Source organism: Quercus robur, chromosome 2 (assembly GCF_932294415.1).
Source record: "Quercus robur chromosome 2, dhQueRobu3.1, whole genome shotgun sequence".
Taxonomy (NCBI): Eukaryota; Viridiplantae; Streptophyta; class Magnoliopsida; order Fagales; family Fagaceae; genus Quercus; species Quercus robur.
In genome coordinates this window covers 82,690,358-82,706,290 of record NC_065535.1, presented here as the reverse complement: position 1 = coordinate 82,706,290, position 15,933 = coordinate 82,690,358, and the positions used below count along the sequence as shown (strand labels likewise).

The window sequence follows — 15,933 nt, the reverse complement described above, 5'->3', positions numbered from 1 at the left end:
ATTTTGTGGACTTGATAGTATGATATATTAGCTTGTGATAGGTTGGGAATTTTCCCTCTCTACAACATGTTCTTTAACATGGAGGAGATGACAGCCTCAGTGAAAACTTTGAAATTGTGTAGGAAAGTGTGTATGGAGTGAATAAATTTTAAAGAAATGGAATGAGTATAAAGAATAAAAAAGAAAAAAAAAAGAAAAAAGAAAAAGAAAAAAAGAAGAGGAATGGAATAGAACAGAGTAAATGTACTGGCATAGATTTTTTTTTTTTTTTTGGGTCAAACAAAAACCGTTAATTGGAAGTTGGATCTTGGATGTCCGAGAATAGATTTTTCTTATCTTTTGATTTTTGAAATATTTTAGTCTTCAACTTTTATATCTACTTCGCTTGGACATATAGAAATTTTTTGTCACTGTCTTGGTTTGTTTCTTGCGCTATATAATTTTAACAGTCCATCGAATAGACATTTTCATATCTGAGGTAATTCTATTTTTAGCATTAATTTCTCAAGGTTTATGAAAGTTCAAAAACGTGTACAAAACACCTTTGAACGTTTAGACCCCCAAAATACAACTTAACCAATACAAGCAATATGTCAAACAACTAGTGTGCGGAAACTTAACACATGCTATAATACGAAATTGGTTAAAGACTATCTAAGCCATAACAAAATAAAACCACAGCAGATAATAAAAAGGCAAAGATAGAGAGGAAGGAAGATGCAAACACAAAGACAACACGTGATATGTTATCGAAGAGGAAACCGAAGTCCTCGGCGAAAAACCTCTTATCCGCCCTCCAAGCGGTAAGCAATCCACTAGAAAATACAGTTGGGATACAAGGACAGCAATAGACCCTCCAAGCCTAATCTACCCAGTGCACCTAAGCCCTCCAAGTTTCTTGCTCCAACGAGGTTGCGCCGAACCTTTTTCTTTTCTAGCTTCCCGGATTCCGCTACTAGACCGTAGCATCAACCAATGAAGATTGGTTCCTTCCTAACTGCTTCCCAGAAATCCAAACAACTGTCTCACAGTGATGATGATGGTGAGAACCAGGTTTGATATAATGCCTCTCAAGGATTTGACAATGGAGAGGAAGAGAGTTGAGGAATTTGAAGAGACTCTAAGGTAGAGATTGTGGGTGAAACAATCTGGTTTTTCTTTAGGGTTTCTCTCTCAAAATTCTCTCTGGAAGCTCTCTTTCAATTGTGGGTAAAAGGGGTATTTATACTGGAGTGGGAGAGGAATGTGAAACGTCAGGTTTTACAAAACAGGGGTGGCTCGCGGCTTGACCTCACGGCTTGACTAAGTCGCGAGATCCAGTCGCGAGTTAATCGTATGGCCAGTTGTCCTGTTTTGTCCTGTAGTGCTCCAGCTAGCATGACTGTTCATCTTCCAGCATGCTTGGCACGTGTGCTGCTTCTGGCGGCTTGCAGCCGCGAGTCACCCGCGAGTCCCAGCCGCGAGTCTCTGTTTTCTTACACACTCTTGAGCAAACTTCACTCTATCTCACTCACTACCCTTACAACAAACCCACCTAAATACAGGGTTACTAAATGCTGAATTACAAGCAAATTTAGCACGGAATAAAGCCAATTAGATGGTTGAATAAATTCAACCTTACAGTTTAAATCTCAAATTTTAACTCATTTTTGTAACATAGTGTGATACTTTCACTTGCTGAAACTGAAAATCAGATTAAGATGAATGATATTGACCCTAAACTATAATGAAAATTAATGAATAATATTTCATGAAAAAGACCTAGACCTCTTGGAAGGCGAAAAGCAGAAAAGGGCTGCTTCCCATTGAAGATCAAACAGAAAATTGGAAAGCAAAAATTCATAATTCATATGAGAACCCAAATGAAAGACCTGTGCTGCAATTTTACCACTACACAACAAAGATTCTGCTGTTACACAGTTTCTTCTTTAGGAGGAGTATCAACAACAGCACCGTTCATCTTTGGAGAATTTTCAGTAGAATTTGGTCTAAACCTTATGGCGCACACAATATAAAATCCCAAGTTGATCAAACTCAATAGTGCTAGAAACCAATAAAAATAATCCAATCTGCCATCATTAATCCTAGGAGAAAGCCAATCGTGCCCACCATTGCGTCCAGTAACATTCCTTATTATGGTGACCAAAATTGTACTCAGATACATACCAAACGAGGTGGTTGTGAGGTAGAGACCAGTGGCAATTGCTTTCATTCCTTTGGGTGCATTGTTTGTGAAGAAAGCCATTTCTCCAGACAATATAAAGGCCTCTCCAATACCAACCAAGATGAACTGTGGAAGCAAAAAGAAAGCACTTATTGGTAGGGTTGTTGACCTTGTCATGGTGCCTCTATTGGCTCTAACAACTGACAATCTTCTCTTTTCTACAAGTGCCGCCGCTGTCATTCCTAATATGGAGAACAATAGGCCTAGCCCTACTTTTTGCAAATTTGTTAAACCTGAAAAAGAAAAAAAAAAAGGAAACTAAATAAATAAATAAAAGTAGCAATGTTTTCATTTATAAAAAAAATTATAATTAACTAATTTGAATCTGGATTCTTAATACCTCACAAGAAAGAACAATAGACATAAGGTTGTGAATGAGTCGTATTAAAAGTTCAAAAATTGTTCTTTTAATTTTTATTTCGAACACAAGAAAGTTTGAGTTCATCACCAAACTAAATTATATGTTTAAGTTTGATTTATTTTCTTGTCGAACAAGCTTAAACTTATTCACAAGTTACTCGATTAACTTATTCTTCCCGTACTACATATTTAATAAATATTAGAACTAAATTATTTTATCCTTTCACAAATCTATTCTAATAGTTGATAGCTAAATTATAGTTGAAATTATATTATTTGAAATAATTAGATATAATGATTTTTATTTATGAACATATAGAAATTAGATTCACCAACATCATATTGTTAAAAGTTTTTAATAATTTTTACTAAAAACTAGCTTAATTATATTATAAATAATTTACAAGTAATAATTTTATATCTTATGAACTAATTTTAAACTTGCCAACAAAATCCAATGTTAATTCTCAATAATAACTGTACTTTGTACTTGTAAACATATAATATTATATATACTCAAATCGACTCACACTCACGAACTTATTTATGAACACGTAATTATATTTGAACTTGCTTGTTTAGTGGTCAAACTTAAACTTAGAATTGAGTTTGACTCTTATGCTAAATAAATATAAACAAGTATTTTTTTTCTCAAGCTGAACCCGATAGCTTAATTTATTTATAGACCTAAATACACAAAGAAATCCCTTCCTATCCAATATTAACCACTTTTCATTATGTATATATGTATATATATATATATATATGCAACGTAAAAACAAATTAGGTCAGACGTATTCATGCCCCAATGAAGTAGGTTAAAGAAGTTTCTTATATTAAAAGTAAATGCAATTTGTTAATGTAAGAATTGAAAGTTCAAATAGTGTGAAAACACTATTACTTATTTAGACCCTCAAATTAAAACTTATGGCCAACTAGATTGCTTTTACCCTACTTAACTAAGTGTGGAATAAGAGTAAGTGTAACGCAATGAAACCGGAACAACTATCTAAGGCATAAGCAAATACTATAAACAAAAAAAGTAAAGCTTAAAGAGTAAGGAAAGAGAGATGCAAACACAAGATAACACCGAGACGTGTTATCGAAGAGAAAACCGAAGTACGACGCGAAAAACCTCTCCGCGGCTCTCCAAGCCCAATCGATTCACTAGTGAATAAAGTTGGAATACATGAATATCAAAAAGACCCTCCAAGCCTAATCTACTCAATATACTTGAACTCTCCAAGTTCCAGCTACCAATGGGCTTCACCGAACCATGTTTTCACTAGTTATCTGGATTCTGCAATTAGCTCCAAATTGCATCCGCCAATCGATGGCTTCTTTCAATGCTTCCAACACGCACCAAAACTTATCTCAAAACTTAGATTGGGTGAGATAAGTGTTTGAGCTATGAAACTCTCAAGGATTTGAGATTAGAGAGTTAGGAATAGAGGAAAACTAAGAGAAATTACGTAGATGATTGTGGGTTTGCAAGCTCTAACTCTCAAGTGTATTGCTAAGGTTTTCTCTTTGAAAGTCTCCTACAATTTCGTGGTTAAAGTGGGCTTATATAGTGTTGTTATAAAAATGAGAAAAACACACTTTAAAAAGTTCCAAGCTGAGAGTTTCGTCACTTGCGACTTGGGTTGAGTCGTGAAGTGACTCACGAAATACAGCCTAACAAAAGATTGTTCGGAGTTCAGTATGTGCTTCTCACGTGGCCTTTCATGGGTTGTCTAATTGCGAGCTAGTCACGAACTTCACTATTTTCACAATTCTTCACCAAACTCTCACACTCTACCCTCACATTAAATCCCACTAACATACAGGGAAAAAATTGAACAAAATACAATCAAATTTGACATGAAATAAAAGCCAACATAAAACATAGTTGTAAATTACAACTTTACAAAAATAAACATTATTCTTGAGTTCAACATTTACGTACCTTGACTTCTTTTATATTTTTTCATGAGAGGCATAATCAGGCGGTCATAAATAGCAAGAGTGGTCATTATGGACACAACAAAGAAGGCGTAGAGTGATGCCGGAGGAATTTGGAATTTTCCAATTGATCTATCCATGGTAGCAGCTTGCTGCACTGAGAAGCCAGCTAATTGTGTATGTATCGTCCAGAAGATAATTGTTGTCGCCCAAATTGGCAATAATTTGACTAACATTTTAACTTTTTCCACCTTTGTAACTGTGCAAAGTTTCCATGGGTTTGGAATTCCAGAGTCTTTGCTGGTTATGATTGCCGCCTTGTCCAAGCAACTGTCATGGAAGTATCACTTGTTAGCTTTGAAAAGATCCTTAAAGGTTCCTATTAAAATTACAAATTAAGCAGTGCTATGGCCATAATACTTTCACAACAAAGATTAGTTGTTTTTTTTTTGAGAAAGACAACAAAGATTAGTTGATAAGCTATTACGTACTGGCTCTCATATGAGCCTAACATTGATATTATTTTTTTACTTACCATTATTAGCATGTCATTTAGGTTTTGTTGTGAAAATGTTATACATATAGCTTTATTGTTACAAATTTAAAAATATATATACTACCATATCATTTAAAATTTTAAATAGTGTGACACTTAATTTGTACACCATTTGATCCAAAAAATAAAATTTGAACCATGAAATAAGCTCTCTCCATTGTATGAAATTAAGAGGTGTTAAAAATTAATACTTTGAAGTTTTTGTATGCATGTAGTAATTTCCTATGTATGTTAAACTTGTGTTCTTTATGATCATTTACTTGCATGTATAGGGGTAGCTCCATGTGTAACTCAGTGACCACCATGACTTGGAAAAAAAATGTTTATATATACTTGCAAAAAAAATATTATACTAAACTAACCTATTTTGAACACCCTAATAAAAATGTTGAACACCCTAACTTGAGAATCACAAGAATTTAGGTTCAACAAAAATAAAAGTAATACTACATTCACAACATTTTCATAATAATTTCACAACAAATTCTATATGATAAGTTGTTATTAATTCTAATTTGAGCCCAATATTGACATTACTTTTTAACCCACCAATAACAGACTTTTGTACAAGATTTGTTTTGAAAATGTTGTAGACGTAACATAATTTCAAAAATAATTTTAACCCCTCAAACATAATCCTTAATCGCTTAAAAAAAAAGCCTTAAATTAATAACAACAATAAAAATTAGTCCAATAAAAATAAAAATAACCCAAACAAAAACACGACTAGACCAAAGAACAACAAGTGAACAAATTATTCAACAAAAAGCCTATTCAAAATAAATAAAAATAAAAATCCCTAATAATTCAAATTTGTAACTCTTTCATTCAACCCATAAAATAAATATAATCCCCAATTTCATTGTTCCTTTAAAAAAGTATCAAAAGAAATACAGTAATCATGAGTTCATCTTGGTGGTGTTAGCAGTTATACTCTCTTTAGCTTTGTAGTTTCAATAATTTTGCTCTCCTTAGCGGCTCGACTCGTAATTATAGCAAATATCATTTATTTCTCTCTCTCCCCCATCCCCCAATTTTCTATTCTGTATTATCATTTCAACTCTCTTTCATTTTATTACTCTCATTTCAGCATTATCAATTCCCACTTTATCTCTTATCAGTCCTTTGTTTCTTTTTCACTTTGTTAGTAGAAATAAATTGTAATACATCAAGTATTTGATTGCATTTTTTTTTTTTTTTTTTTTGGGTGACGTTGATTTATTCAATTTATTTGCTTACTAGGTATGTGCATGGTGGACAAGTATAAGTGCTGTAATTTATGTTTTTAAAAGATATCCATGTAATTGGTATAGTAGAGAATCAATTAATTGAATAGAGAAGAAGAAATTTACAACCCCATTATCTCACCTTTATTCAAAAAATACCTTTGTCTTCTTAGAAAAAAAAAATTGATAGTAAAATCTTATGAGAAATGCTAATAATACGAACCCCATTATCAAATTTTAATGGCTTAATCACTTTAACCAAAAACTAACAATTTATCTAATGTAAGTTATTAACCAAGTTTCACATTGCCAACATAAACAAATATAAGCCGAAGTACATAAATAGCAATATGAAAATGCAAAAAAAAAAAAAAAAAAAAAAAATAAAAACAAAGCCAAACATCAAAAAGTGTTTACGAATAGGAAAACTAGAGCACCCAGACGAAAAAAACTCTCTACCTACCATATTGTCAGAAAATTTACACTAGATGGATAGTTGTAGTACAAGTAAGACTATGAGCTTGCAAGCCCATATCCCCCTATGTACTTGAATCCTTCAAGCTCATGCTAGCAACCAACTTTCTAGAGTCCTTTCTTCAACTACTTGCAGGAGATACCACCGTTGAGTCACCAACGGAAAGCCACCAATGAATATGAATTTTGTAATGACTTCTACGGTTTCTTAAGCTTCAACGCTTTCTTATAACACTTAGGGAATGTGTAGATGGTGAAGGTGGTAAAAATATTTCTCTCAAGGGTATATCAATGGTGAGAGAAATGGAGAAGAGAGGTTAGGAGTTTTTTAGCTCTAAGATAAAGGCTCTCTCTTTCTCTACAAAGTGGGATGGATGGCTTAAGTAGTGAAATGAGAGCTTCAAAGTGTGTATACTCAGATTCAATCACAAGCCACATCGAACGTGCACAGGATGTGTGTGTTGGACTATATGGAGAAAAGCAGAAAATGCAAATCAGGATAAAATAGAAAATTTTGTGTGCATGTGGTTCTCGACTTGTCAGGTCGCAAAGTCAACACAACAGGGCCTATCCAGACAGCTGCCTACTGGAATCTCCTGCCACGTGTTACTCGTGGGCTAGGCCAGTCGCATTAAGGCTGGCGGTCACATTGTTTAACTCGGCTCAAGTACTTTCTACCCAAATACAATATTGCCCAAAAGAAAATACATTAAAATGATAGGAAATATATAAAACTTTGTCATAGAATTAAGCCAACATTAACAAGAAAAAACATGGACTTACATCTTATGAGAAACTTATCAAAATCATTGTGCCCCTCTGTTCCAAAGCCAACAAAAGGATCATGTTTTTTGCTTAGTAATAAATAGAATGCACTATATGCATACTTTTTTCCCCTTTATTTTGAAAAGGCACTACATGCATACTTTAGTTATAACAATTCTGATCAATGTTTAGGAAACTTGTTAATGGGCTTAGAAAAAAAGAAAAAGAAAACCATAATCTAAGAGAACAGATTATTTTCCAAGAGAAAGAAAACAATATTGACAGCAAACTTCTAAAATATTAAGCAGCAATTCTAATGGTCACATACCGAAACTTATCTGTATGATATATTCTTGATTCTTGAGAAAGGTCTTCATATAAGGCACTATCATTAGATGGATACGCTACCTTCCTTTTCTTTACAGCAGCCACTATAACTTGAAGAATTTGAACTATAGGGGTTCCTAAACGTTGCTTGTACCTATATCTTTTAGTACCCAGTAGAAAGACCAAGAAAGCAAGTGTCATTGAGGCCGAGCAAATCCCATATGCCCAGCTTCTTCCAACTTGATCTTGTAAGTACACAAGTACTGTAACTGCCAATAAGGTACCCGAGCTGATAACAAAGTAGAACCTGTTGAAGAAATGTGCCATTTGAGCCTTTTCATTATCATCATTTTGATCAAATTGGTCTGTTCCAAGCCCTGCAACACTTGACTTTATTCCACCAACTCCTATATTAGTTAAATACAGAGCCATGGTGAAAATGCCCATTTGAAGACTATTGGCCTCTACGCATTTGTTGGATAAAGTAGGATTGCAAGGAGGCGGGCGTAAATTTGGAAAAGAAGTGGATATGGCTAACAAACACGTTCCCTAATTTATTATCCCGGTTGACAATCTATTAGTACAATTATCAAATATAGAACTTAGCAAGCAGGGAAGCAGAATACTTGGATTAAAATTCAAAAAAGAAAAAGAAAAAGGTGTAGCATATAAATATCACATTAGGAGTTAACTTGCTAAAAGTATACTCACCCCTGCATGAATCGCAGCAGCAATGGCTATCATCCAATATCGGCCTAAGAAAGAATCTGCAACAATGCCTCCAAACAAGCTTAGAAGATATGCTGTGCCCCCTGATGTTGATGCAAAATTGGAAGCACTTGCGCTAGGAAGATGCATTGTGCCAACTAAATATGTCACGAGGTTCACAATTATTGCCATTGTGGCAAATCTCTCGCATATTTCAATTCCTGTGAAAATTATCAAAACCAGTACGAGTATAATATGAATTAATTAAAATTTCAGTTTTAATTAGAGTCAAGTCTAAAACCAATTAGAAAATGAACTGAATCACGTTATTAGTTTTTTCATGATAATTAAAGGTTGTAATCAATCTTTATATATGCATTAATAAAAGAAATAGGACCCTTTCCCAAAAAAAAAAGAAAAAAGAAATCACCTAGTTTTTTAAAAGAGATATCCAAAGTTCAAATCTCCCTAATTATAACTATCAAATTATTTTATTTTGTTTTTATTTTTTATTTTTTTATAAAGGGAATCACTTGTTTTGTTCCCAGCCAAAGAATATATATTACGGTTAAGAAAATTTGAGAAAAATTGGAGTAGCTAAAAATTTAAAAAAACATACATAAAAAATAAAAAATTATGCACAATAAGAAAATGGAATTTACCGAGGATTTGAATAGCAGACAACCAACCACCTGTTTTGTTCCTATCAGCATGATTACCCTTGTGATCAACTGCATCTGGGACGAAGGAATTCATTTTCCCTTCCTCTGTGCTTTAAGGTGAAGATTTCTCACTAGAGTGTTTTTTGTTACTTGCACGACCACTATATATAATTCAGGCTGGTTATATACATATATGGTGTTTGGCTTGGGTCCAGTTGGGTCTAATGCACTGTACCTGTTACATTTCAACGTTAAAAAAAAATAATAATAAAAAGAAAAGAAAAGAAAAAAGAATACACTGTTTGTAATTAAAATCATTGTTGGTTTAATATGTTGTTAAATAAATCACCCATTGTAATTTCTATATTTTAGGCAAGACCCAGTTTTTGATGAATCGGTCTGGATTGTATGCATATGTACATGCCATAAAAGAAGATAAGTGGCTGAGAGGTTTCCTAAGAAAGGAAATGGAAAATGATAAGATACTGCTTGATCTTGGGATTTTTCCTTTCTCGTAAAAGCTATGTTCTTAGAAATGCATCTGTAACCTAGGTAATGCTCTAAATCGGGTAACTGATTAATGAGGCTGCTAATTAAATTTTCCCTCTATACATGAAAAAGGAAGCTTAATTAATTTGCTGCGTTTTATCTGTATATATTAAAAGGATTCAAAAAGTTAGTTATTGCTTTTTTTCCTGTAAAAAATACCCCTAAATTAATTAACCAACAACTTAAAAATGGGGTTAAAATAGTAAATTGGCAAAAGAAAATTAATTATTACTTTTTTTACTGTCAAAAATGCCTCTACCTAAAATTTAAAAATGGGGTTAAAATAGTAAATTGACAAAAATAATAAATTCATACTTCTACGTTGAAACGCCTTCCTGCTTCTAATAAACTTCTACTTTTACATTAATTTAAATTCCCACTTCTACTATCTAACTCTCTACAAAATAGAATCACTCTTTTGTTAGTTTTAAAACTCCTCCAATCTACAAAACTCACCTCACGTATTTTTTTTTTTTTTTTTTTTTTGTGATTAGAAAAAGTAGAAATCTCAAATTATAATAAATGCAAATTATTAATCTTTACTCAAAAAATAGAAGAGCCTTTGAGCACGCGCGTGAGCGCATGCTCAGAGGCTAGTATTAATTACTCCAGTATCATGCTATGCATCCGTACACTTACGGGTATACAATACAAATGCAAGACACTTCATAGAAAGTGGGCAGTGGGGGAAATGAATCTAATCTATAAAATACAACAAATTTAATTAAGAACCATCCAAATCTTTGGTTTCAACATGACAGTCAAATATAAAATATGGCTTTTATTTGATTCATAAATCTTTTGTTTTGTTTGTTTTTTTATTTTATTATTATTATCTTTTTTGGTCATGCTAACAAGTGCCTTTAGGGCATTGATTAACAATTCAATTAAAGAAAATTTTTATAATAAAAGAAAAAAAAAACAATTAATGTTTTGACAATTTTTTTCATTTTCTATAAAAGTGATGTAAAAACTTTCCTATAATGAATTGTTAACTAATGTCCTAAGGCCTCGTTTGGAAGGAGTGAATAGAATGGAATGGAAAGGAATGAAAAAAATAATTTTAGAATATTCTTTCATTCTCTTATTTGGGAGTTTTAATGGAGGGAATGAAAAGTCCATTCCCTTGTTGGGAAGTTTAAGTGGGAATGAATAAAATGAGTAGGAAGGAACACTCATTCTTCTCTATTCCCTTAAAACCTCAAATTTTCATTCCCTTCAAAATTGGGAGGAATGGGAGGGAATGAAATTAGATTTAATGAATTTTTTACTAAAACTCCCAAAATACTCCTATATATTCAACTCTTTATTTTAAAATAGGGGTCTAATAGTAATATTGTCATAAAATGATTCCATTCTATTCCCTTCATATTACTCTCAAATAAGATTACTTACATTCCATTTATTTTCATTCATTTCTATTCTTTTATTTTAAAACATCCAATTAAGGTTACTTAATTCCATTCTTTCCCCTTACTTAAATATATTTCATTCCACTTTATTCCTTTCCATTCCCTTATGATCATTCAATTCCATTCCTTATGAACTCTTAAACAAAGCCTAAGCGCACTCGTCAGCATTTCTCTTTTATATAAATATATATATATATATATATATATAAGAAAGTGGTGTTCAAGCCTTTAATCAGACTATTTTACTTTTTGTCCATAAGACACGACAGAAACAATATGAATGGATAATTGAGGCCACCACCCAAATATCTTTGTGAGGTTTTTGTCAGTAGATTATAGAAAAGTCAACTATAATATCTGACTATTACCAAAAAAAAAAAAAAATTTCAAAATGTTATTTTTCATTTTTTTTTTTTAAGGGTCTAGTTAACATATGCCTTTATGGCATTTGTTAATGTATTATTTTAGGAAAAAAAATTTATACCACTTTATAAGGAATACAAAATGCTATAAAAATATCAATTACTTTTTTATTTTCCCATAAGAAATTTCTAAAATGATTTTCTAAACCAATATCCTTAGGATATTCGTCAACTTTCCCATTTTTATTGATTTTTTGTTAATGTTAAATAGTTATTAATTTGGATTTTGATGATTTTTTTTTTTTAATATATGCTTTGAAATGAGTGTAAACAATAGAAAAGAAATGAATGAAATGGAACATACTGAGATATACTAGCATAGATTTTTTATTTTTGGGTCAAACGAAAAAAATGTTAGGGCACGTTTGGTAGACTGTAATAGACACTGTAATGTAATAGTTATTTCTATGGTTTAGCTATTCAATAGTTTGGTTATGTTTTTATTATAGGGAATAGTCATTCCTTATGAATAGCTATTCTTTAAAATGAGGAATAACTATTCCTCTCTAAAAGGATTGTAATAGCTATTCCTTAGTATATGTAATAATTTCTAACATTAATATATTTCCAAATAAATAAATTTTCCATATCCGCCTAACAATTATGGAAATAAAAAATCATCAAAAAATAACTCATCTTTCTAAAATTTAAAATACATTGTTTTCTAGGAAATATATTTGTATGAATGAGATATTTCCTAAAATAGATCATAAGTTTTATTCTAATGTTACAACTCACAACTAAACTAATGAATAGGTTTAATTATTCCATTACAACACCCTTTATTCCTGGTAATAAAGATTACCATTCCTGTTGTAATCCACATTCAGTGTACCAAACGTACCCTTACTTGGAACTTGGAAGTTGGATGCCCAAGCATAGATTTTATTTATTTATTTTTTTTTTTTTTGAATCTTTCAGTCTTCAACCTTTCTATCTACTTCCCATGGACTTACAGGAATTCAAGCTTTTTTCATTGTCTTGGTTTGTTTCTTGCGCTATATATATATATATATATATATAATTTTAACAGTTCATCAACTTCATCTAATAGACATTTTCATATCTTAGGTAATTCTGTTTTAACATTAATTTCTCATGCATTGTAGAGTGTATATGTTTAAATCTCAAATTTTAACAAATTTTTGTAACACAGTGTGATACTTTCACTTGATGAAACTAAAAATCCGATTAAGATGGATGATATTGACACTAAACTATAATAAATATTCTGATATAAAAATAAAATTTGCTTGAGCCGAAATTGCTTGAGCCACGGCTTTGATCAAAACTTCTTTTCCCACTTTGGACAACAATTTTTCTTTCCAACCCGCCAACACTTTCCCCAATTTCTCCTTGATGGCATTGAAGGTAAGTCTTTTATTTTTCCCCACCAAAGAAGGTAGGCCAAGATACTTCTCATGTAGCTTAATTATTTGGGCACCAAACCGATTTTTTATCTCCTCTTGAACTTCCCTTGAAGTGTTGCTATTGAAAAACAAAGATGTTTTTGCACGATTTAAACTTTGACCGGAAGCTTTCTCATACAAAGCAAGCAATCGTTGTAGTTCATCACACTCCTTTAACGTTGCCTTGCAAAAAAATCAAGCTATCATCTGCAAAAAACAAATGAGACAATCTAGGACCACCCCTACAAATTTTAACACCCTCCATTTGACCCTTATCCACTGCTGATTGAATCAAAACAGACAAACCTTCTGCACATAAGAGGAAGAGGTAAGGTGACAAAGGGTCTCCTTGACAGATTCCCTTAGATGGAATAATATGTCCTATCGGAGTCCCATTAATTTTAATTGAATAAGTAACCGTAGAAACACATCTCATGATCAAATCCCTAATCCAGTCAACAAAACCCAATTTCTCCATAACTTTTTCAAGCCAAACCCACTCTACCCTATCATAAGCCTTACTCATGTCTAATTTAAGAGTCATTTCCCCAACCTTTCCCCCCCCCCCCCCTTTTTTTTGGCTAATATGATGCATGGTTTCAAAAGCCACCAACACATTATCAGTAATCAATCTTCCATGGACAAAAGCACTTTGTGTATGACTAATAATTGAAGGTAAAAACTTTTTCAACCTATTTGCAATAGCCTTTGAAGCAATTTTATAAACAGCATTGCATAAGCTAATAGGCCTATAATTTGTTATCTTCTTTGGCTCTTTAATTTTTGGGACAAGAGTAATGTGAGTTTCATTAAAATTGGGTGGTGAAATACCAAAGTTCAGAAAATCAAGTACCATTTTGGTGACGACCGCGCCACAAGTGCTCCAAAAGTGTTGAAAAAACAGAGGAGGCATCCCATCAGGACCCAATGCCTTAAGTGGATACATTTGCTTCAAAGCTACATTCACTTCACACTCCACAAAAGGCCGAACCAGCCATTCATTCATTGCATGAGTCACCTTAGGTTGCACAACCAAGAGCAAATCAGAAAAATCCACCAAATTACTAGTAGAGAAAAGATCCCCGAAGTACCCAATTGCTATCTCCTCCATTTTATCTTCTTCAATCTGCCATACCCCATCATTATCTAGCAAACCCTCCATTAAATTCTTTCTATGTCTAGCCGAAGCCTTGGCATGAAAGAAAGCTGTATTCCTATCACCATTTTGGAACCAATCAATCCTTGATCGCTGTCTCCACATGTCATCCTCTCTATCCAACCAACAATTCAATTCAATTCGAGTATGTCTCAATGCTTCCACTACTTCCGTGGATGTGGGCTGCATCTCTAACCATTCTAATTTGGTTTGAAGCTCCCTAACTCTCCAAACAATTGTGAAGAACCCAATCTGATTCTATCAATTGACCACTTTCCCATGCATCCTTTACAACCTTTTCACATCTCAAGTCCTTCAACCACATTGATTCAAACCTAAAAAAAAATTTGTGTCTCCTTTTCTTCCGTTGTTGAAACAAATGAAGTGATAGTGGAGAATGATCCGAAACCGAAGAGGATAAATGGTGAAGCTTACTTGTTGGATAAAGAGACCTCCACTCCAATGTAGCCAAAGCCCTATCCAATCTTTCTCGGATTTGAACCCCACTAGTTGTTTGATATAGCCAACTGAATTTAGATCCAATGAAACCTAGATCACACAACCCACAATGATCAATAGTAGATACAAAGTCTGCCATTTGTTTTCTTGGACGGATACTTTCACCTTCCTTCTCCAAGAGACCCATAATCTCATTAAAATCACCAATGACCAGCCATGGTAAAGAAGACTTTTGTTTTAAATGCTTCAATTTTGCCCAAGATTCATGCCTTTTAGCCGTATCCGGATGACCATAGAAACCCGTAAAATGCCACCAACCAACTTCCCCACCATTCACCTATGCATCAATATGATTTTGAGAAAAAGTCTTAATATCTACCTTCAACTCTTCTTTCCATAACAAAATAAGACCACCACTGCTTCCAATACTAGGAACAACAAAACAATTTTTCATTTTACATTTTTCCTTAATCAAATCTAGCCAATCTTTTTTCAGCTTTGTCTCCATAAGAAAGACAATAATGTCAAGACCTACTACTGCTCGGCGGGGTTGCTGAGCAACCTCCGCCGTTGGAGTAGTAGGACATACCTGAAGCTTTTTCCTTTTTTCCCCTTCAACAGAATGATCTTCCTTTCTATCTAAATCAGCACTTTTTCTCTTCTCACCAATGTCAAGACCTGCTACTGCCTTCTCTGCAGAAGTTTCTTTCTTAACAGCAATACGTTTCCATGTTTTTTTTGGAGTATGGGCTATCTGTGAAGAGTTTCCCGAATATACCTGATTTGTATTCTCAGTATTCAACAATTCCCCCTGTGTGAATTTCCTAGGTCTTCCACGTGTGCTCTTTTTTTCTTTAGGAGTAGAAGTTTGGCCAACATTAAATTCCTCAATCCGGATTGCCTCCAAAGAGTCCGCATCATATCTGACTACCTCCTTATTTAAACCTTGAGCTGCTGTTGACACGTTAATGCAGGACTTGGCTTGAGAAAAAATAGGAGTAGCGTCCACATCATATCAGACTTCCACCTTATTTAATTCTTGATTTTCTGTTGACACATTAATGCATGACTTGGCATGAGAAAATATAGGGACAGCGACTGAAACAGCATCAGGATTATCAGTTTTCAATTTTGAAAGGTTTGGAGAGGAGTTAATCGCACTATCTAAGAGTTGTAACTGCCCCTCAAAATCCGGAACCGCCCTTGCATCATCCTTCCCTGTTTGCAGCGATCCAGATGGCTTCAAGGAGGAGGAAACGTGTTCATCATCATCCATAAAC

The 15,933-nt window shown here is 33.3% G+C and overlaps 1 protein-coding gene across 1 annotated transcript; it reads right to left on the bottom strand.

Annotated features, from left to right (window-relative positions):
• Positions 1–1,912: 1,912 nt before the first annotated feature.
• LOC126704393 (protein NRT1/ PTR FAMILY 6.2-like) lies at positions 1,913–15,929 on the bottom strand. The gene is made up of 10 exons (XM_050403387.1): positions 15,681–15,929; positions 15,243–15,431; positions 14,819–14,990; positions 14,647–14,743; positions 13,870–14,309; positions 9,247–9,351; positions 8,588–8,805; positions 7,878–8,425; positions 4,533–4,858; positions 1,913–2,457 (listed from the first exon to the last, which is right to left on the bottom strand). Exons 1-10 carry the CDS (start codon positions 15,927–15,929, stop codon positions 1,913–1,915), a joined length of 2,889 nt encoding a protein of 962 aa, XP_050259344.1.
• Positions 15,930–15,933: the final 4 nt, after the last annotated feature.